This window comes from Procambarus clarkii, chromosome 31 (genome assembly GCF_040958095.1).
Source record: "Procambarus clarkii isolate CNS0578487 chromosome 31, FALCON_Pclarkii_2.0, whole genome shotgun sequence".
Classification (NCBI taxonomy): domain Eukaryota; kingdom Metazoa; phylum Arthropoda; class Malacostraca; order Decapoda; family Cambaridae; genus Procambarus; species Procambarus clarkii.
In genome coordinates this window covers 15,435,888-15,457,226 of record NC_091180.1, presented here as the reverse complement: position 1 = coordinate 15,457,226, position 21,339 = coordinate 15,435,888, and the positions used below count along the sequence as shown (strand labels likewise).

The 21,339-nt window shown below is 36.4% G+C and overlaps 1 protein-coding gene across 2 annotated transcripts in view; it reads left to right on the top strand.

The window, feature by feature from the left end:
• LOC123758647 (citron rho-interacting kinase) overlaps positions 1-21,339 on the top strand; it is a 69,374-nt gene that overhangs the window by 18,299 nt on the left and 29,736 nt on the right. For both annotated transcript variants that reach the window (XM_045743172.2, XM_045743173.2), the window contains exons 14-26: positions 23-331; positions 446-538; positions 1,249-1,426; positions 2,880-3,094; positions 5,546-5,677; positions 5,861-5,977; positions 7,354-7,467; positions 8,233-8,361; positions 9,276-9,373; positions 10,863-11,082; positions 12,636-12,844; positions 15,167-15,305; positions 21,053-21,224. In XM_045743172.2, coding sequence (XP_045599128.2) covers positions 23-331; positions 446-538; positions 1,249-1,426; positions 2,880-3,094; positions 5,546-5,677; positions 5,861-5,977; positions 7,354-7,467; positions 8,233-8,361; positions 9,276-9,373; positions 10,863-11,082; positions 12,636-12,844; positions 15,167-15,305; positions 21,053-21,224 — 2,125 coding nt within the window. The remainder of the gene's footprint in view (positions 1-22; positions 332-445; positions 539-1,248; positions 1,427-2,879; positions 3,095-5,545; positions 5,678-5,860; positions 5,978-7,353; positions 7,468-8,232; positions 8,362-9,275; positions 9,374-10,862; positions 11,083-12,635; positions 12,845-15,166; positions 15,306-21,052; positions 21,225-21,339) is intronic.

Genomic DNA, 21,339 nt, shown 5'->3' with positions numbered 1-21,339 from the left:
GATTTAATTTCCAACCAAACAGGAGAAGCAGGAATGCATTAAGAATGAGTGTAAAGGAACATGTCAGGCAACCAGTGAAGCCAAGAAGCAGCTAGAAGATGCAATGTTAAAACTGGAGACTGAAAGAGAGAGGGCCTCGAGTACCACAACACAGTTGGAGGAAGCATTGATACAAATAAATACATTAGAGACAGAAATTAGTGAGAAGAATCATGTTGCACAAGAGCGGAAAATTGTAGAGGAAAGATTACAGGTGCTGCAGGAGAAGTTAGAGAAGGCAAATGACGAACTGACTGCATCTCACGCACTCCTCAAGAATGCTAAAGAAACGGTAAGTAACTTCCCACATGTTCCATTATAATTCCAAATTGAGAAACTGATTATAGGAAATAATTCTAATAATTAAAATATATAATAATTTCTTTGTTTCTTATTATATCTTCAGGAGAAACTTGAGAAACGGAAGCAAATTGGTAATCTTGAGGACCAGTTAGCAAGAGAGAGAGGGGAATGTTCTCGGTTGCGGCATCAGTTACAGGTAATAACTGGGATGGGTGTAGTTTTTCACTTTGTTTACCCTTATTATTCAACCTGTAATGTGATTTAATCGAGAATTAATTTCAGCATCTTGAGGCAAGGCTTAAATTTTTACCCAAAAATTGACTCATAATATCCAATTTCAAAATAAACTTTTCTGTGTTTACAGGAGGTAACAGCTGTATTGTGCCAATTGATTCCTTAAATGCCTGAAATATTCTTAAAATCATATCTTCAAAAGATTGAGAAAGTGGATAAAGCAACATTTTTGAGATTGCTAACTTTTAACAGTAGTGGCAATACCGTACTGAAAACCTGGGTGTTATTGTTTGCTGAATTTACTAGTACAAAATTAGATAAAACTGGCAGTGGAAGCAGTCATTGATATACAGTAGTAACAGAAGGTTAAGATGACAGTAGGGACTGTCACTGATGGAGTACGGGAGAAAGGATAGAACTTAATAGTCTGTAGAATAAACACATTCTCAGGGTAACAGTAGCAGATGAAGGAGTATTGATCAGCTAAAATAGGAAGCGATTAACCTGAGAGTTTGCTCATGAAAAAACAAAACTATTAAAATAAGTTAGCATAGACAGTCTGTTTAAATAAATTTAAATGGTTTTATAATGGTTTACAAGAGAAGTAAGTTGTCCTTGCAAATGGAAGGCATTAATCAGTCCTTTACTGATAAATGAATTTTATTCATTCAGGAAATGTCTGGGCAATTGAATGAGTCTATGGCAAGTTTAGAGAGTGTAAGCTCTACTCGCAGTCTGAAGGAGGAGGAACAGGAAGGCAAGATAAGAGAGCTCCAGCAGGAATTGAAGAGTATAGCATCCGATAGGGTGAACCTCCAAAGCCAGCTTATGCAGGTCAAAGTCAGAGAAGGTAAGTGCTTTAATTCTTGTCACTTGGAAAAAATGATCATTTTTGGAATAGGTTTTGTAGAAAAAACAAAAAAAAATATTGAAGAGAAAGAGCAAAGAAGAAATCCTTGAATTTGCACAGTTTATCAAAGTACAGGATTTGTGCAGATGTTTGGGTAGGGTTTGTTTCAACAGATGCCTCTGTTCACCAAGCAATAAATGAGGTATCAGGAAGTTTGTACCCAGCTGTTGTGGGATGTATCCTGAGTGAAGAGCAGTTGTTGGCTATGGGCACCTAGATAAGCCTTACAGGTTTTTTATATCTGCAACAGTAAGAACTTTTCAGTACAGCAATTAATTTGTATTTGGTGTGGTTTATCTCTGGTAAACCTCGGGATAACTTAGACTTTAATATATTTGATAGTACCTCAGCCCGTGTTATAATGATGTACCTCGGGCCCATGGTTCAGTAAAGTACTGTAATAATACTTCAGTACCTGAAGCAACTGTTGATGTTTGTTTATTTACCATGTGTGTGAAGTGCTTACATGTCGGCGAAGAAACTGTAGGGAGTGTGAAGGAATGAATGTGTGTGTGTGTGAAATGTAGAAAATAGTAGTCAATAAGTGCAACAATGAGTCTGGGGGTAGAAATAAAGTTGTCGTTGTTTTCTTGTCATTACATAACTGCTCCTTTTATATTCTGGTGCATTCTCCAGGTTGTAGGATCATTGTAATTATTCCCACCAGGAGCTACTGTATTGTATACTCCGTACTCATCCTGTGAGCGGTAGCACGAAAGAATTACAGAAGACATTAAAGATCTCGGAGTAAACAGTGGGAATAGCTGGGTAAAAAGGGTAGCCACAAAAAAATTTAGAAGTTATTAATTTTTGGACATTTCAGGAAAGAAAATCTGCAGTGACAAATGTTCAGCTAACTTGAGTGGTGGTGGGCACCATGTGATTTGGATTAACGAGCAGTCAGTACAGTATTTGCTTAATGGCTGGAAAGTGGAATGAGATTTTAGTATTAATGTTACAATACTATGCATGTTTTTTTTCCGCATGATATGGGAAAGTGGTTGTTATTTGGTCTTGTGGATTTACTTCCATATACCTTTGACATACAGGATGTTGAGAGGTGTGTATACTCCGTGCCAAATAAGGGTCGTTCTGTATTGGAGTGTACAGTATACACATGTATAAGGTCCAAAGTAAATCAGTTAAAAGTGCCTCTAGTTTTTCTCTGGTGCTGTCTTGCATAATTTTATTGAATTAATTTGCTTCTGTTGTCAATTTAATTTTTTATTATAAATTTCCCATTCAGTGGGATGGGGACCCATTAACCTGGGAAACAAAATGGTATTAGTCAGTTTAGCATTCTGTTTCCATTATACATTGTTCAGTATATATATTTCTCGGGTGTTTTTGTTCATGTAATGCATTGACCTTTTTCCTTTCCTATTATTAACAGGAGAACACAAGTCAAAGATTTCCGAATTGGAGTTTCTCCTCTCCAGACTTGATGAAACTGTCCGCACCTTGGAAAGCAAGAAGTCTTCCACTCAGGCTTGTGAAGAGATGTATCGGGCAAAGTTGCAGGTACTGGAGACCCAGCTGGAAGCTGCTCGCAGTGCTCAGGTTCAGGAGAATGAAAATACAAAGAAGTTATCAAATGAGCTAACAGAGGTAATGTTAATAATTGTATGGAAGTGACGATAGAACATGTAATTGTCTGTATTACTTGACTGAAATGTTGGTTTCTACAGTTACTGAATTTGTATCTGTCTTTGATGTCTTGCTTCATATGGTGGAGACATAGAATCTTGGGCAGATCTGTGTCTGCCCAAGGCCCAAAAAATCCAGACCATGATTTTTTTCCAATACAGTATGGCATATTTTTACTGCCATATTGGAAAAAAAGTAAATATCCCCGTTTACTGGAGGTTTGAGGAAGCAGATGTGAGCCCTGTGTACCCACGGGAAGTTTTATATCTTGATAGTACTTTAAGACATCCTTTATTGTCTCGCGCAGTGGGGTCATAAATGACGAGACCATCCCTCATTGTCATGCACATTTGAAGGATTAAGATTGCGAGATTAAAAGTGGAAATTCCTGAAGGCAAGCATTGGCTTGATATTTGTTTAGTTCTCAGCCAAGAGCACTGACCACTTCCCCATATCTTCAATTACTATTGCTACTACAGTACTGTATTTTCCAATTTACCTACTACAGTAAATCTTGCTATTTTAGTCCAAATTTTTTATTTCCTTTAAATTCTCACCTGTGGTAATTTTAGAAATATTGATTAAGGTTGCAAGAGCAAATAGAGTAAATTTACTTTGTTTTCATTACTAATTGCACTAAAGGAATATATTGTAAATATCCATCTTATTTCTTAAACGGGAGGTAAGTTTGGGTAAAATTTGAGATTAACAATAACACTGAAGGAAAACATTTTATCGTTTATAAAATTAATGGAATTGTTTAAATTTGATTTGTTTAATTTGATTAAATTTAAAGGATTTGTTTAAATTTGATTAGGTTAGGTACATTATATATCACAGAATTTAATAGTAATAGTGAACCTATCACAGAATAGAATAGAATAATAACGTTGAATAATAATTTAATGTTAAGGCACTTGGGTGGTTTAGATTGAAGGGTTGTGTGTGTGAGTGATTGACCCCAATGTTTGGAGATAGGCAATTTCAACAGAATTTCTTTTTGATAATCCAAGGAAAATGTTAATATTTTCATCGTTGTGTGTATACAGGTACTGTATTATGATAATTTTGGGGAGCATTGTTTACTTGTGTGTATTTAAGAATTTTGATAAGGTTGCTTGGTTGAGAATAGATTCAAAATGAAAATGTAATATATCATAAATTACTCTTAATAAAGATTTAAGGTGCACTTTTCTTTAGCATAAATAGAATAGTCTTCCTTTAACAGGATTAAATTTTTTGCACTCGGGAATTATACGCATTAGATTTGTTATCTAGTGGTGAAATTGCACTTGTGATGGTTTTACAATAATAAACAAAAACAGGTTTTGTGTTTTTTGAAAGATTGAAATTGGTCCATTCTCAAGAAAATCAAATGACAACTTTTCAGTTTGTACAGTATTTTACATGTTCAACTAAGCCTCGCCCACAAATCTTAAATCACGTCATTTTGGGTCTTTACTTAACATTTCATCCAAACTTATATTTGCCTTAAAACCCCAATTAAAGGTAGATTTATTCATTCTATTTAATAACAATTGGGATATGCACAAAATATTGTCGCATAGTATCGTACGATAATTTACTTTCAATATCAGTGTTGTGCAGGGGATGAGACACAATAACGTGGCTAAAGTAAGTTGACCAGAACACACACTAGAAGGTGAAGGGACGACGACGTTTCGGTCCGTCCTGGACCATTCTCAAGTCGATTGTGATAGACTTGAGAATGGTCCAGGACGGACCGAAACGTCGTCGTCGCTTCACCTTCTAGTGTGTGGTCTGGTCATCATCAGTGTTATGTTTAAGATACAATGATTGCACAGGCATGTCACAAAACATTTGAGACAAAGATTTATTATTGCCTTCCTGTGAAGCTACTCATGGATGGGATAGTGTTGAGAGAAGGTCTTGTGTGAAACTGCCCCTCGGTGATAGTTCCAGGAGCAACACGGTTATGTACTGGTATATACTGTACCTGGTAGCAAATTAATACTAAAAATGTTAATTTATGCAGGATTAGAAGTTTAGTAGTTTATTTTAAGCTGTAGGAGTAAAGTTGAAAGTTTTGATACTTGATTATCTTGCAAATGTGTGAAAATTTACTAAAGGCTTAGCATAATTAGACAGTTTGTTTAAAGACATGGTTAGTTTTATTCAAATATTTTTTATGTAAATCAGTGACTGAATTTTGAGGGTTAAGTTACAGTTGTACAATATACACTTTAATGATAATGTCTGTGCTCTCTGTTATTGTGCCTCTCAATTTAATGTGTAATTTATGTAAACCAATTACAACTGTAATACCATTTATGAATATAGCTTTTGATTTGAGTGAGAGCTATGTAAGTTTATTTTTTAATACTTTATACTGGGTATATTTAAAAATACACAATGTAATTGATTCAACAGGTACAGAAGCAACTATCGGACAGCAGGCTGGATATGCGTGTTGCTCAAAGAGAACTGAAATCCGCCCAAGACACCATCTCATATCTACGTGACAAAATTCGAGAGCAACGTGGTCAGCTGGATGAAAAGGAGGTACTGTAGATGCAATTACTTACCATTTTGCTTTATTTATTTTGTTGAATATGCCCTTACAATGCTGTCTTGTCTCTCTTTCTCTCTCCAGAATTAATGTACTCTTTTCCAGTCTCTTCCCTCTAACTTAATAAAAGAATGGAATGGGGTGTGTGGGTGATTTTAATGTTAAACTTTTTGTAGACTGTTGTGCAAGAAGCGGCTGATGCAGATCGTGATCTTCGTATGACTATTGATGATTTAGAGAAGAAAATAAAATCTCGGGAGGAGGAGATGGAAAAGCAGAAGGCTGATCACCAGGTTGGTAATTTGAATTAAATTTTCATCAGATTTGAATGATGTAAATTTCCACTTTGCCTTGCATTTATTCAAATTTTCCTTACCCTCAATTGTTTTTTCTTCCTTGAATATCTGTGTATTTACTTTACAAATTCACTTGTGTTTCTTGATGGCACTTCTCACCTTTTAAGTGAAATGTGTGTGTACTCACCTAGTTGTGCTTGCAGGGGTTGAGCTATGACTCTTTTGGTCCTGTATTTGTGTCCTGCTGCATGCTAATTGGTACCGGTACCTGGTGCTTAAAGAACTGAATATTGTAGCTCGGTGTTGTATTCACTCTGGTAACTAATTAGTGTTTGATGGCCGACCGGCATGTTGAAAACTTGGATAAATGTATTGTTTTCTTAAAGATGTGTAATTCTTTAAGGTGTTTGGGGAGGATTTGACATGAAGCCAAAAATAAACCTCTTGCACAAGGAAGAATTTCTTATCACTATAGCAGTTCACACTCTTTCCTTGAGTCGGTGCATAAAAGATCTACCCCTACTTGGGTTGCTTAAAATATTTAAATACAGTATAGTATTAAGTTTTTTATACAGTACCAATATCTATGAATTTTGTGTCAATGTTTCAAAATAAATGCTCTAGAGCATAGAGGCAAGAAAATTGGCTCTGTATATGTATTATTGTTTAAATAGTATTCCTGAGCATAATTTTTTTAAAAGCCTTTCAGCGTTCTTAAAAAAATAGTATTGAAAAGCTGCAGTAATGATATAAAAAGGATTGTTAAGGAAACAATTTTCATCATTTGAGATGTAATGAGAATGATTTGCATTATCAGAGGAATAACATTAACATAGTGTGCTACACTGAAACTAGTCCTCTGACTGCTGTAGCACTAAGAATACAAGAAACCAAAGAATTACTATAATATAAATGGGCATATTTTTAGCCACACTAGTTCATTTATTTATTTAAACATGCAAATATTCAAATAGTGGGTACTAACCATTTCAAAACAGGGCTTGGCTTGTATGGAAATTATATCAAATAATACTGTAATTGGGATGTTTTGTGTTCTCCGTGCATGTTTTCAATGCCTGTCGAGGCTGGAGGTGCACCACCATAAATTGTGAAGTCAATCTACAGTACTTAAAATTAGGTACATATAATCAAATTTATTTTATCCAATTTAAAAAATAATTTCCTGAAGGTGGTTATTATAAAACTCTCGTGCCCATCAAAGGTAGCCACTGACTTGCATGCTGATTCTTCACTGTACATCAGTAACCTCGCAAACATTATATGAACTTCAGCGATGGTCCATGCTACACTTATTTTACTTCCTTAATCTTCTGTTTACAGTATTTAAATACAATTGCTTGTCTTTGTTTTAGCAAATAATATCAAGAATGGAGGAGAAAATCAAAAGTCAGGAAGATGTCAAAAAATCATTGGAGCAAATGGAAAAGCAGCTTCGTGAAGCTCGCCAAAAATCTGACAGCATTAAGGTATGTAATCTGGTTTACCAGAAGTTTATACTAGGGATTTGCAGTTTGATTTTATTTGATTGTCATAATTTATATTGCATAATTAGATGAAACTTGGTGTGGCTTTTTTTTTTTTTTTTTTTTTGAGGATAATTCTTCAGGTTATAATTGGGAGTCTTTTGGGCAAACCAGATTTGAGGAGAGGGTAATTGACCCCTGACTACCAGTGTTTAGAATTACTCTGCAGTACTATCTTCTCTCGGATCACAAAAGATGAACTATGTAGTAACATTAATATTGGTAGTTGTAATGATGATTTTATTTTTGAACAGCATTGATATGTTGATTATAGTTTGATGACATTGGTAGCTCTCTTGCTCCTCGCCCTGATGTTTCCTCCGAAACACTCGGATGGCTGAACATAGTGTACTGTCTTGGAGCCTAAACATGCATGTTGAAGAGGAAGAATGTTTGGTCATTGTTGATAATTATGATTTTATTGTTCATAACCTCTGATCACTGAGTGTTCATAACCTCTGATCACTGAATTACATAACATTTAAGCACATTCTAACAACGTGGTGTGTATATAATGTATCTTCTCAGTGTTCAAGCCACAGAATTAACATTATTTCTCATTAATCCAGAAAATTTAACATTTCCAATGCTTTGATATTTCATAAAGCAATTAGTTTGCTTGTGTTCCTAGCATTCAAATAAGAGTTTAATGTGAGATTGGTTCACTTGATATACATTGAGAGTTCTGATGTTTGCTTTTTATTTTAGCTTGAAAAAAGAGGATTGGAATCGCAGATAAAGATGATGGAGTCAGCCAGGGAAAATGACAAACAAGACAAGCAGACTATTCAAGGGAAAGTTGATGACCTTCAGAAGAAATTGGTGCATTCAGAGTTGGTAAGTGACTTGAATATGATTTGTAAAGGCTACCGGTATTCTGAAAATGGATATGAAACCATATCTCCATAATTATTTATAAGAACAAGTTCCAAAGATATTTAATTGGAAAATCTAAGGGTAAAGAGTTTTGCATGTGGAGAAGTCAGTGGGCGTGGTTCATTGTGTCATAGTCCTACTTAGAAAAATAAGTTTTATTGTGCTAGATTCTGAGAAATACTGGTAATGGAAAAAGAAATCTCTTAATAGACAGGTTTTCCTGGCAGTTGTTAATATGATAGGATCAAATTTAAAAGTGAGTAAAAATTTACTTTCAGAGCATGGGAAATATTAGGATATGAATGCTATCATTCCAAATGCATTTGTTTAAAATTGGTCCCAGTTAATCATATTTTGCCATGTGCCACTTCCAGTCTGGATTCTCTTCGTCTTAGTGTATGTCACCTCTCCTCCCTGGAAAGTCCTATTTTTGTTCTGTTAGCTTCATGGAGCCATCAGGAGCTACCCCAGGAACCCAATATTGAATATACAGTAATGAAATGCCTCTTCTTATATGAATGGCAGTGGCTTCCTGACTCCTTCCATCCTCTACAGGTTAGTCAGTTCATTGGTGTACTGTTCATCAGCTCCAGAACTGACTAGAAGCCAGGCTGCCTGCTGCTGGTATTTGGTACTATGAGTATCATGATACAGTACAGTACTTTTGAATGTTTCTCTTGTTCTGTGTAAATTGTTTGCAGAGTTCTTTGTGTTTTTTGGGCTTTGGTTTTTGTTGATGCTCCAGTTGTCTGTAAAGCCGGTCTTTACTCAAATCTGGATCGGGTCTGAAATGACATTATCCACATTTGGAGATGTGCCTGCACAGTTGTATAACAAAAGCAGCCTTTTAATACCCTCTGCATCATCTTTTCCAGGTAATATCTCAGTTAAAGGAAGTGTGTTCGTCTCAAGATGAGGAGCTCTCTCTGATGGAATCCCTGTCAGACAAGATTGAGCTGCATGAAAATGAAGAGTATGTATAAATTTGTCTTGGTATTAGTAAAGTTATACTTGAGAGCCTGACAAGATTTCAAATTACTCTTTAAGAATTATATGCAGAGACTAGATTATATAGAATGTAAAGCCAGGGTTAGAATTTATATTGTTGGTAAGTCAACATTGACTTAGTCAATGGTAAGTCACTATACTGTACTTTAGGAATGTTATAGTGAATGTAGGTTTTAGCAACATGATAATATAGGATCCTTTTATTGTATCTTTGGTCATTTGTATTGCCCATCAAATATTCACATCATTGATCACGGTATTTACTCATTTCTTTCCACAATGTATCCGTAATATTTTCCTCGCTCATTACGAGGTATATACATGACCACAACATGTATCTTTCACTGTTAGAATGCAATTATAGTGGTAAGTCCCATATTTTCCTCCCATGTTCCTCACCATCTGTATGCATACTCTCCTGTATACTTGCACTGCCAGTCCGCCACAGAAAACACCAACGTATAATTCACACTTAGTGAAGCACAAAGCCAAACTTGGAAAGTGCAGAGGTTTACTGCAAGAAATGTCCCTGAAATAAGTGGATTTGGCTCTGAAGTTAGCTGTAGAGAAGTGAATCGTACATCCCTAGAAAAGGAATATATATACTGTATATCATATAACTATTACATGCAAGATACTTGAGGGAATAGACAATATAGAAGGGCAAAATCATCTTTTCTAAATTTATAAAAAATTTTAACTAAAGGACATAGGTGGAAGTTGGGAAAACTCCAGTGACTAATAAATGTAAGGAAATACTCGTACACTGTATGGGCGGTTGACAAGTAGTGAATACAGAACTGACAAGTAGTTGCCAACTGACTAGTTGGCAGGGATTAAAGAGCTGAGCCTCCCTCCCTCTTTACTGTGTTAGGCAAGCACGTACTCTCAAATCTCGCACTGTGTAAACATGTTTTCCCACCTTGTTTTGTTTCATGTAGATTTTGTATGTCTAATTATCCTTTCTTATAAGCAAGGATATTTCTTGTATTAATTTCATTCACCATTTGGGTTTTCAATGTTTAGACTGGTATGAGGTGTATATAATTGTGTGTGTTTTAATGAAATTGAAATATAATAGAGTATATGGTAGTGAAAGTTGGATGTGTACATATGCATCAGTATTTCTGATACTGGCCGATTTTTACTATGTCTGTCTGAAACTGTAGCCAGTGCTTTGGTAACAAAAATTTTGTTTATACAAAGGTACAGTTGTAACATTGACACAAATATCAAGTACTGTATCATTATTTTATAGCATCAGAGTATCGGTTAATAATAATACGATATTGGTCAAAAATTTATATTGATACATCTCTAGCAAGTAGGTGTATAACTGTAAAAGTGAGGTTGTCGTTTGTTGATCTGCAAGGTAACATGGTTATCATAACTTGGATATTATCAAATGTTTAATTATTTATTGATTTTTATGAACTGCCATTGCTTTTTTAAAGGACCAAATTAAAGCAAGATATAGAGAAGCTTCAGGATGAATTGAAAACAACAAAGGCAGCTGTCAATGAAGAGAAATCTCTCAAGCTGTTCCAGGAGAGGAAAGTCAAGGACCTGGAGACTCGCCTTCGCGAAGCAGATCAGGAAACGGATAAACAAATCCAGTGCCTCAATAATGAGTTGCAAGAGTCTGGGAGAATCAATCTGGAGCTGCATGAGCAGGTAACATTTTGTTATTCTCCATTATTTTTTTTTTTTTTTTTTTTTTTTTTAATTTCTCCTTGTTCCATTCACCTGGGCTCTAGGAGACTCGAACTGCGGACCTCGCATGTGTGTGAGGCCGAAGCTCTATGGACCGAGCTATTGAGTAGTCTTAGAGCCCAGGTGAACGGAATGTTTATTTCCACATAAGTGTGGATGACGCCTTATATTTCTCCTCTCGTCTTGTTTTTGCACTGTTTGGCAATAAGTTATCAAGTCAGCTTTACAGTATAGTTAATGAAAACCCTAGATTTCAAATGAGCTTTTATAACATGTCAATACAGCAGCAGCCTTTGGTGTAGCACTTTGTACCCTCACCCACTTGCCTCATGAGTGACAGCAACCAGGAATTGAACCATGGGGTGAATGAGATAGTTGGTTGCTGAGCCTTCACAGTTTACCCAATGCACCCAACAACATCTGGGGTCCTGGATGCAAAATGTTGAGCTGCTAATGTTCCAGGAAAATACTGTTGAATAAGCAAACTAATTAAAGAAAGAGATTCCTCATCTTCCCCCAGTTTACCAGATATGATAACAATTACCTGCACTATAAGTGAAAGCAAGATTAGGAATAGAACTCTGGACTGAATTATATTCAGATGGGGATAGAGACCTTGGGTAGAACAAGTGTTCTCATCCAGATATGAAGATGGACAAAAATTCTGTTGATAAAAGGTCTCACAATGAATTGTGGCAACATTTACAAAGAATTTCACTCAAATTAACATACATTTTCTTATCCATCCCACAGTGCAATTTCTGGATCTCAAGTTTCTTGCTTTATAAAAATAAACATTCCACCTAGCTAAAAATATACATAAAACAATCTAACTTCAGATTTAACAGAGATAATGCAAACATAGTAATTTGATTATAAATTTGTCCTTGCCCTGTTGCTGCTGCTGCTTTGTTAGCCTGTTTTATTACTTCTATGTTAGGTTTGCTTTCTTAGGTTTGGTACATATGCCTACCTTTGATAGGTCTGTTCAGTTGTTCCTATTTCTACCTTTACAGTGCACTCTTGAAAATATAGGTAATTATGCTCCAGATTTGGGAGCATCATCCAAATCCCCGTACTCGGAAGGCTTTAATATTTTTGGTGCTGTTACTACCACTGGTCTCCATTTTACTTTGACTTTACAAGTGACTTGTCTTGAGTGTTGGTCGATATTTTATTCCCATGTGTGTCTTTGAGGAGGCTATGTATCGGCTGTAGCTTCCCATAGTCAGAGAAAGTCTTGAACACATTAAAGGGTGCCCTTAGCATATCATTGCCTAAACTCTGAAGAGCTACTATGGTGGTGGTACTACACTCAAACTGGAGTTTCATTACACTCGCCGCTATATTTCATTACTTGTAATTATACTGCACAGTACTTTCCTTTATGAGAATGCTGCTCTATATTTAATTTTTGTTTAGAGTTGTGGCAGCATAGGAAACCGCTGGGTACCTTTTTTATTGCTTTCATGTGATTGAACCACATCTTGTATTAATTTGTTTTCTCTTGACAGATTGAGGCACTAGATAAAGAAGTGAATGAAGCAATGGCTCTTATTCGAAATTTAGAGCAAAAATTATCTGAAGTACGAGGCCAGCGTGATCTTGTAGAACAGGAGGCTGCTGGGCACATCCAACACATACACACCCTCAAAGACTCAAACTTCAAGCTGACAGAAGGACTGGAGACGGCGATATCAAAAGCAGAGCTCTATAAAAAAAGGTGTGTAATTTAACGGAAGTAATTTTTGCAAGCCGAGTGCCGTTTTAAAAAGATAGGACATTCAGCCATTAGAACTTGCTATTAAAGGAAGCTGCATAAGCTTTTTGGCCCTGTAAGGCTGCTCCTATTTTTATCTACCCAAACTTGTTTATGTATATGTCTAACCTTCACTTGAAACACTCTAGCAATCTCACATCAATTATGTTATCTGGAAATTTGTTCTAGAAATCTATAGCCCTATTTCCAAACTGACTCATTTACCAAGATCTTTTCTGAATCAAAACTTATCCTATTTGTTTTCATTAATATTTTTGTATTAGTATTTTGTCAATATGTTTAACACCTCATAACAGTATTCCCTTTGTTATATGGGTCACAGAAACTAACATGTTTAACTAGAATAAGTTCCAGTTACTGCACTATGTAAAAAACTAAAATATCAAAATGGAAACCTCACATAAGTCAAATTACACTATTGAAAGAAAAAAGTGTAAAAGATTTAGGAGTAATCATATTGGAAGACCTTTTAAAGAACACTACAAAGTAGCTGTCGCAACTGCAAGAAAAATTACAGGTTGGATAACGAGAACCTTTCAAACAAGAGATGCCATTCCAATGATACTTTTAAGACACTAATGCTCTCTTGAGTGGAATATTGTTGCACAACCACATTCAAAGCTGGTGATATTGCTGACTTGGAGAGCATGCAAAGATCTTTTATTGCTTGAATCCACTCGATACAATGTCTAAATTATTGGGATTGCTTTAAAATTTTAAATCACTATTTCCTAGAAGGGAGACATGAGAGGTACATAATAATTTAAATTTGGGAAGTACTAGCTCCAAATCTGTCCACTCAGACGTAACACCCCATGAGACTAGATGGCACGGCAGGATATGTAAAATTGACCCATTGAAAAGCAGAGGTGCAATAGGCATGCTGAGAGAGGACTCAATCAACATCAAAGGCCCAAGACTTTTCAATTATAATTTCAATTATATCATCCTTTACTCTCTCTTTCTAGTGAATGTAAAAAAGCTTTCTCAAATTTTCAAATTTCTGGGATTAGCATCGTCACCCTTCTCTGTACTTGGTCAACGGAATTTATGTCCATGCTATAACATGGTGACCAAAACTGGACGGCATAATCTGAATGAAACCTAAAAAGGCCCAGATTAAACTGAATAATAATAGATGTCTTATTTCTAACACTTGGATATAAATCCCAGTATACTATTTGCATTCTTTTGCATCATTACACATTGATATTTTGGCTTATGATCCCAGCTAATCATGAATCCCTTTATTATTATTATTATTATTATTATTATTATACAGATTTTGCAATTGCAACATTGTCCATCTGCTATCTAGTAACTTTGCTATCATTACCTAGGCTCAAACACCACATTTGTCAACATTAAACTGTATCTGCTAATCTTTCATCAGTTATAACAGCACCTGTAGATTGTCTTGGTGCAAATTTGGAAGTATTGCTGTTCAATCCGATGTCTAAACCATTTATATATGATAAACAAGAAAGGTCCCAGGACAGAGTTATGGGACACTTCACTTGTAATGGTTACCATTCAGACTGAACTCCATTTATGCTGGCCTTCAGTTTTCTTTGAAATAACAGAGGCCCATATTCAACTTAGGATAACCCCCTCCAATACTATAGAATATTGCCAAACACATCACATCATCACTCACTAAACTCTTGATCACATCACTCCCATGAGTGATGTGACTGGTAGGTTGGAGCAATCTTGAGGTAGCTATAGGGAGCCACCAAGAGCTCAAAAATTGCTTTTATCTTGGCCAGTATGAAGTGCCAACAGTATTTTCTAAGACCTTTTCATTTACAATGTTATTTCCACTGAAGTCCCTTAATACATACACTAGTGTTTATAGTACAGAAATATGTCAAAATTGTCATCCCCACACATTTAGCGTGGGGATGGCAATTTTGACCTCACCTGGCACAGAAGCGGGGCTGTAACTGGCAAGTCCACTACGGGCTCACCATAGCCCGTGCTTCTTACCCCGCTCCTGTGCCGGGTAAGTCCACTACGGGCTCACCATAGCCCGTGCTTCTTACCCCACTCCTGTGCCGGGTAAGTCCACTACGGGCTCACCATAGCCCCGTACTATTTATAATTTTTTGTTCTGAGTAGCTGAATCTAAAACAACAATAGCAAACAATTTTGAGGATATATCATTTTGAAAGTTCTTCCTATTCTTAATACAGTATTAATTTCATAGATTATCATTTATTAAATCATCTATATGTATTTCCTAAAATGTTTAACTCTTTACAGAATAGAAGACGTGGAACAAAAACTGCTGGATCAGCAGACCTCACATGAAGATGACAAACTGAAAATGAAGGGCACAATTGATCAGCAGACAAAGCTTATTGACTTCTTGCAATCAAAGATGGACTGTAAAAAGAAAAAGGTTTGGGAATTTCTTTGAAATAATTTCATATTAGGTGTCATTTTCTCAGTACCATGGTTTCAAAGTATAGTGTATGCATTTATTGTATTTTCTGTATATATCCTTTAAACAATCATAAAACAAAATGCTGGAGATTTAGCTTTCTAAGTCAAGTGTTCACTGTATTGTATTGAAACGGGTATGTCAGTCTTCAGTATATCGCTGGAGATAAACCATACTATTTGGATCATATACCCTATCAACAAACCCAGTACTATGAACACCTTATTTAGGTGCAAAAGTAAAACTTCATTGTCTTTATTTACTTACAGGAATGTATATTAATTTCTATAATGAGCACTACACTACTTCTTTCTGCTAATGATGGAGCAGTTTCTGCTTTGGAAGGAAATATTCCTTCCGTATGTGGATTCTTTGATTTTTCCCTCGTTTGCATTTTCTGGCTCGGTTTACGGTGGAAGATAACTAGGTAACGTGTGATATGGTTTGCATCAAGTGTGAAGCTGTGGTTACATGATCAGATATGCACCGTTCTTTATACAATTCAGCTGCTTCTGGCTACTCTAGAACTAAATTGATTCCTCTAGATATCTTGCCATTGTTGAATATTTTTCACTAAACTTTTGACCTTGGCCAGTGATGAGGATTATGGTGGCAGGCAATATAGCTTTTGTCAATATTGCATAAAGTTTTCACTTGATAATATTTTGTACAATGTTTTGTATGGATTTTCAAGATTTTTGACAACTCTAATATGGATCAAGTAAATTGCATTTAAATTATTGTCTCTAGTCATATAGGTAGTACAGTTTCTGTCCAAGTCTGATATATGGGAGTGACACATGGACATGGAATGGGACATAGTGTCCAGGCTGTGCAAATTATCTAAGATGCATATGGTGAAACCAAGTTGGAATAAGTAACGTAGAAGCATGTGGGATAGCAAAGTAGGCCCATTTGTGCTTAGCTATGGGGGAGCAAGATGTATCCTTAGGGTCTTGCTTCATAGGTATTTACATGGTATATTTATGTATACCGACGCTTTAGTACTTTGTGTGAGGTTGTAGAGAAACAGCTGCCCTAATTCATGGCTTTGTGATCATCTGGAGGAAACTTTAGAAACTAGTTAGGTATATCATGTAGGGATGCTTGTTATTTTTCTTCTCACTATTGTATGTTCTATGTAGCATCTTGTATCTACATATCAACGTGAATTTTTTACATTTAGGTACAATATAGATGAGAAATTTGCATGGTTGGACGAGTTATGCATTTGATTACATCAGTCATGTCTGTTGTGTTTACCATGAAATTTAAAGTTAGGATGGGTTCTCCTTTCTCAGTTGTTTGTCTACTGGTGGCTGGGGAAATGTATTAGGCAGCAAGACTAACATTTTGAAGAAGATGCTTGTCTTTCATGACTGCCCTCTGATTATTTCGCACTTTGATGGTGCTACATAGCCTTCCCGGTTTGGTGCCTTCTTTTGATAATTACCTTAACTTGTCTTTCATGACCAGTTATGCTGGTAAATGAATAGGAATAATTTACTCAAAACTTAACCCTCAGGACATGGTTGTAATGGAAGACAGGATAATCTTGAGTACGGGTAGGCATTTTCATATTTTCAAGAGACGAGATATTCCTATTTGTGGGGATCCCAGGCTAGTCTGTGATTGGCTCATGTGCAATTAAATCTTTACCAATGGGTTTGGGCCATTTGCTAAACTTTTTGTGCATAATACTGAGGAAATATTACCAGGTGTAATTATATTTTTGTATAAAGAACTCTAGTTGCAAAGATATAATTAAGTTGGTACTGAACTGGTTGGCATTCTTTTATCGGTTATCCATGGAGGCTGCAAAGATAGGAAAATATATTCCCTCACAGATGAGTGTTGTTTAGATACTGTACTTGTAGAGCTTTATCTCTCCCTCACCCTCAGTAAATGGTGTACAATGTTTCTGCTGTATATTTGGCCCAATATAAACCCATAAAAAGGTCTGCCTACCTTAAACTATCAGGCCAACTTATTTACAAAACAGTTTATTTGCAAAACACAAATACAATACCACTAATGTGGGAACATTAAATGCACTGTAAAGTCAACTGCACTATGCAGGCTTGTTGGGGACTTGATTTAAAAGCTGCTTTTAATGTTAGACTTGAAACATTTCCATAGGTTATAGACACCCTCTGGAATTTTCCCTTATATCCACACACTGTACTAGATCACTGAATGACAAAGTTCCAGTGCCTTGTAGTGAAAACTTCCTCGTTCTTACCCACCTGTCAGTTTGTCAAGTTGATGCTAATGTTTAATGTTATGTATACCTTATACTGTAATTTCTTGACAGCTGTCTGAAATTATATGATCATTTTCATGTTAATAAAGACACTACAACAGTTAGATGTTTCATTTCATAAAGCGTGTCAATTTTCAAATAATATTCAAATGTTCAGGTTTAAACAATATTCTGGTTACAGCCACAACAAAAATGCAAACAGGAATATAATAGCATTATATTAGAGTTCCAGTACTGTTCAAAATTATTCATGTGTAAAATCCACTGTAGTGATATTTCTCTTTAAAGTGCTCTCATGTCTGCCATGTTTTATCATGTAGTACGAACTTGATTGCAATTGTCTAATTGTTCTTGTGATGGTTTAGCTTTGCCCCTTTGACCTCGCCTCTCGACCTCGAGTTGACTGGTGTATAGAATCTTGAGCTATTAGACTCCTTCATATCTACATTCAAAGCTGTGTATGTAGTGTATCCACTACCTCTTAGAACATATTATTTGTTTACTTCTGACACTGAACAAAACTTTCAAATTTGGGTACTGAATTTTCATTTGTCCCCTTGTTTGCGAATCACATATTCTGATAATTTTTTTGTTAAGTAAATGTCTTCTCTGACGTTTAAATATTCCAGAAATTTGAGGGCAAATTTCTTTAGTCTTTCCTCGTAATGGATACTTCTTGTCTCTGGGATTAGTCTGGTGTACTTCTGGCCCTTCTCTACCTTTTTGTTTGACAAGATGAGGACTCCATTCTGATGCTGCATAATCCAGACTTGGTCTGATGTGTGGTATACAGGATCCTTAATGCTTCCTTGTTCAAATTTATGTAGGCATTTCTTATGTTGTCTAACATCAACCTGTCCTCTTAGATAATGTTGCATATTTTACTTTATTATAACTGTTATAAATACAACCTATTAAGAAAATAATGTCTCGCAAGTATTTGCATTTTCTATGAAATTACTATATAGTTTAGATGGATTACTTGGGTTTTATGTTTCTGAATAGATTAAAATGATGTATATTTTTTTTAATGATGTCCATCACTTCATATATACATAGGTGTAACGAACGCTGGTCTATAGTTTAATGTCTCTCGTCTCCAATTTGGTATATTGGTTAAAGTGGATATCCAACTTTCTGACAGTTCTCCAATTTCTAGTAACTTGTATTCCATACTAAGTGGCAAGCATGGGACTGTTGCTCTTTCTCTTTACTATTCATAGTGAGATTTTTTTAATGTAAGTGCATGGAGGGATATATATAACTCTTAGTCTCAGAGTGAAACATGTGTTGCATGACTGTTGACAATATGCAGGGGCAGCTGCTGCAATAAATAAGTGAAGATAATCTTGAAGGATTTTGTAGAGGTTAGAGTATGGTGGGGTCGTGGAGAATGAGAAGATAGGTTGAAATAAAGGTGCTAAAGTGTTGGCCAGGATGTGGATCTTGGGTTAAAGTGAGCGAGGGCCGTGGCCTCGCCTTGCAATCCTATGATCCAGGGGTTCAATTCCTTCCAGTGATGAAATTGCTGGGCACATTTTCTTACACCAGTTTCAGCTGTTCACTTAGCAGTAAATGGGTACCCAAGAGTTAGTAGATCATTTTGGTTTTCATTCTAGGGAAGGTCAGCAGTTGGCCTTGAAAGATTTCGATAAGCGTAACAGCCTTTCTGTCCCTGACAATGGAAAAACTTTTTTTTTTTAATGTACTGTACTTGCCATATTTTTTTTTTTACAATTGTAGTGTACAAATATACAAAATATCATATAAAGAAGTTACCCTTTTTAATGGGGCCCATCATCTAAACTTTCTCCTTGAATGAACCACCTCTGGCCCCCTGCTGCATGACTGTCTCCTTTCATATGTCATCATTTTATATATAAGTACTTTTATACAGCTCTGCTTCCTAGGTATTAGTACCCAACACTTGAATGTCTTGATGCTCTGGGTCACTCTTGATTGCTGATGGAGGCTTCAAAGTCCTCCAAGTACTCTTCAAGTCACTTGTGTTGTCCCATCCCGAGTACTGCTCGGTACTTGCTTCCCCTTTCAGATCAGGAGAGATTGCGGAAATAGAGGGAATACAAAGAACATATACGGCACGCATAGACGCAATAAAGCACCTAAATTATTGGAATCGTCTCAAAGCTCTCCCAATGTACTCACTATCTTGAGGTTATCTTGAGATGATTTCGTTTTTTTTTTTTTTTTTTTTTTTTTTTTTTTTTTTATCCCCGCGGCCCGGTCCTCGACCAGGCCTCCACCCCCATGAAGCAGCCCGTGACAGCTGGCTAACACCTAGGTACCTATTTACTGCTAGGTAACAGGGGCATTCAGGGTGAAAAAAACTTTGCCCATTTGTTTCTGCCTCGTGCGGGAATCGAACCCGCGCCACAGAATCACGAGTCCTGCACGCTATCCACCAGGCTATGAGGCCCCACTGTTCTAGAAAGACTAGACTGTTCTGTTCAAACTGGACTGTTCAAAGACTAGAAAGGAGATGAGAGATACTAAATAATATACACATGGAAAATACTGGAGGGCCAGATCCCAAATCTACACATTTAAACAACAACGTACTGGAGTGAACGATATGGAAGAAATTGCAGAATAGAACTAGTGCCTATGCATCCCTGCTTTTCACAATCGGAGAACACTGTATAAACATCAGAGGTCCGCGGTTGTTCAACATCCTCCCAGCGAGCATAAGAAATATTGCCAGAACAACCGTGGACATAAAGAGAAAACTAAATTGTTTTCTTCAAGGAGTGCCAGACGAACCAGGCTGTGGTGGGTATGTGGGCCTGCGGGCCGCTCCAAGCAACAGCCTGGTGGACCAAACTCACGAGTCAAGCCTGGCCTCGGGCCGGGCTTGGGGAGTAGAAGAACTCCCAGAGCCCCATCAACCAGGTATCAAACAGCACACATTTTCTATGCATTTCTCTTGTTAACTGTCCACAGCATTGAAATGTTTTCTGGCATCTCTCGACTTGTCAACATTTGTAACTTCCTCCCATGTGAAAATTGTAGTCTATAAGGCCCAAGAGGGATGGAAGTAATTGTCCAGTTTTATTTTCATCACTAAAGATATATAAACATTTAACAAAATTGCCTATATTAATAATATAGGAAGGTTTTAGTTATTAGACAAATGAGTACAAAGTATGAGTATTAGACAAAATACAAAGATGTTTTATACTCATAACAGTTCTGGTGTTGACCAGCAGAAATTAAGGTTCTTTAAAGGACTTTGGAAGGATAAGTGGCTGAGCTATAGGTAAGTGAATTTCCAGTATGGTAGGATTGGCTGGTGTAATACAGTATATGAACACGCTTGGGAGATATTTCTTTTCCTACCAGACAGTGAGGAAGTACAGTAGTCTTAGTTGAGGATGGTCACAAATTAGCTGTGGTCTTTCAATGGTTATCTTTCTTTTTGCAGAATTTCAAAGACAAATTGTTTGGAAAGGAGAACAAGGAGAACACGGGCTTTTCTATGCCTCATCAGTACCGAGAGTTGGAAGACCTGTTGGCTCGGGAACGAATAACGAGCAGACAGCTGGAAAAGCAGCTTGCCGATGCTCATGCTGAAATTTTTGTTAGGAAAGCTAACGGTAAGTGTGTGGAGAGATAATGTAAAAGATTTTTCATGCATGCACATATTGAAAATTAAGTATAATTTAAGAAAATCTAACCACTAGCCATCTTAGTTGAGATGACATAATTGAA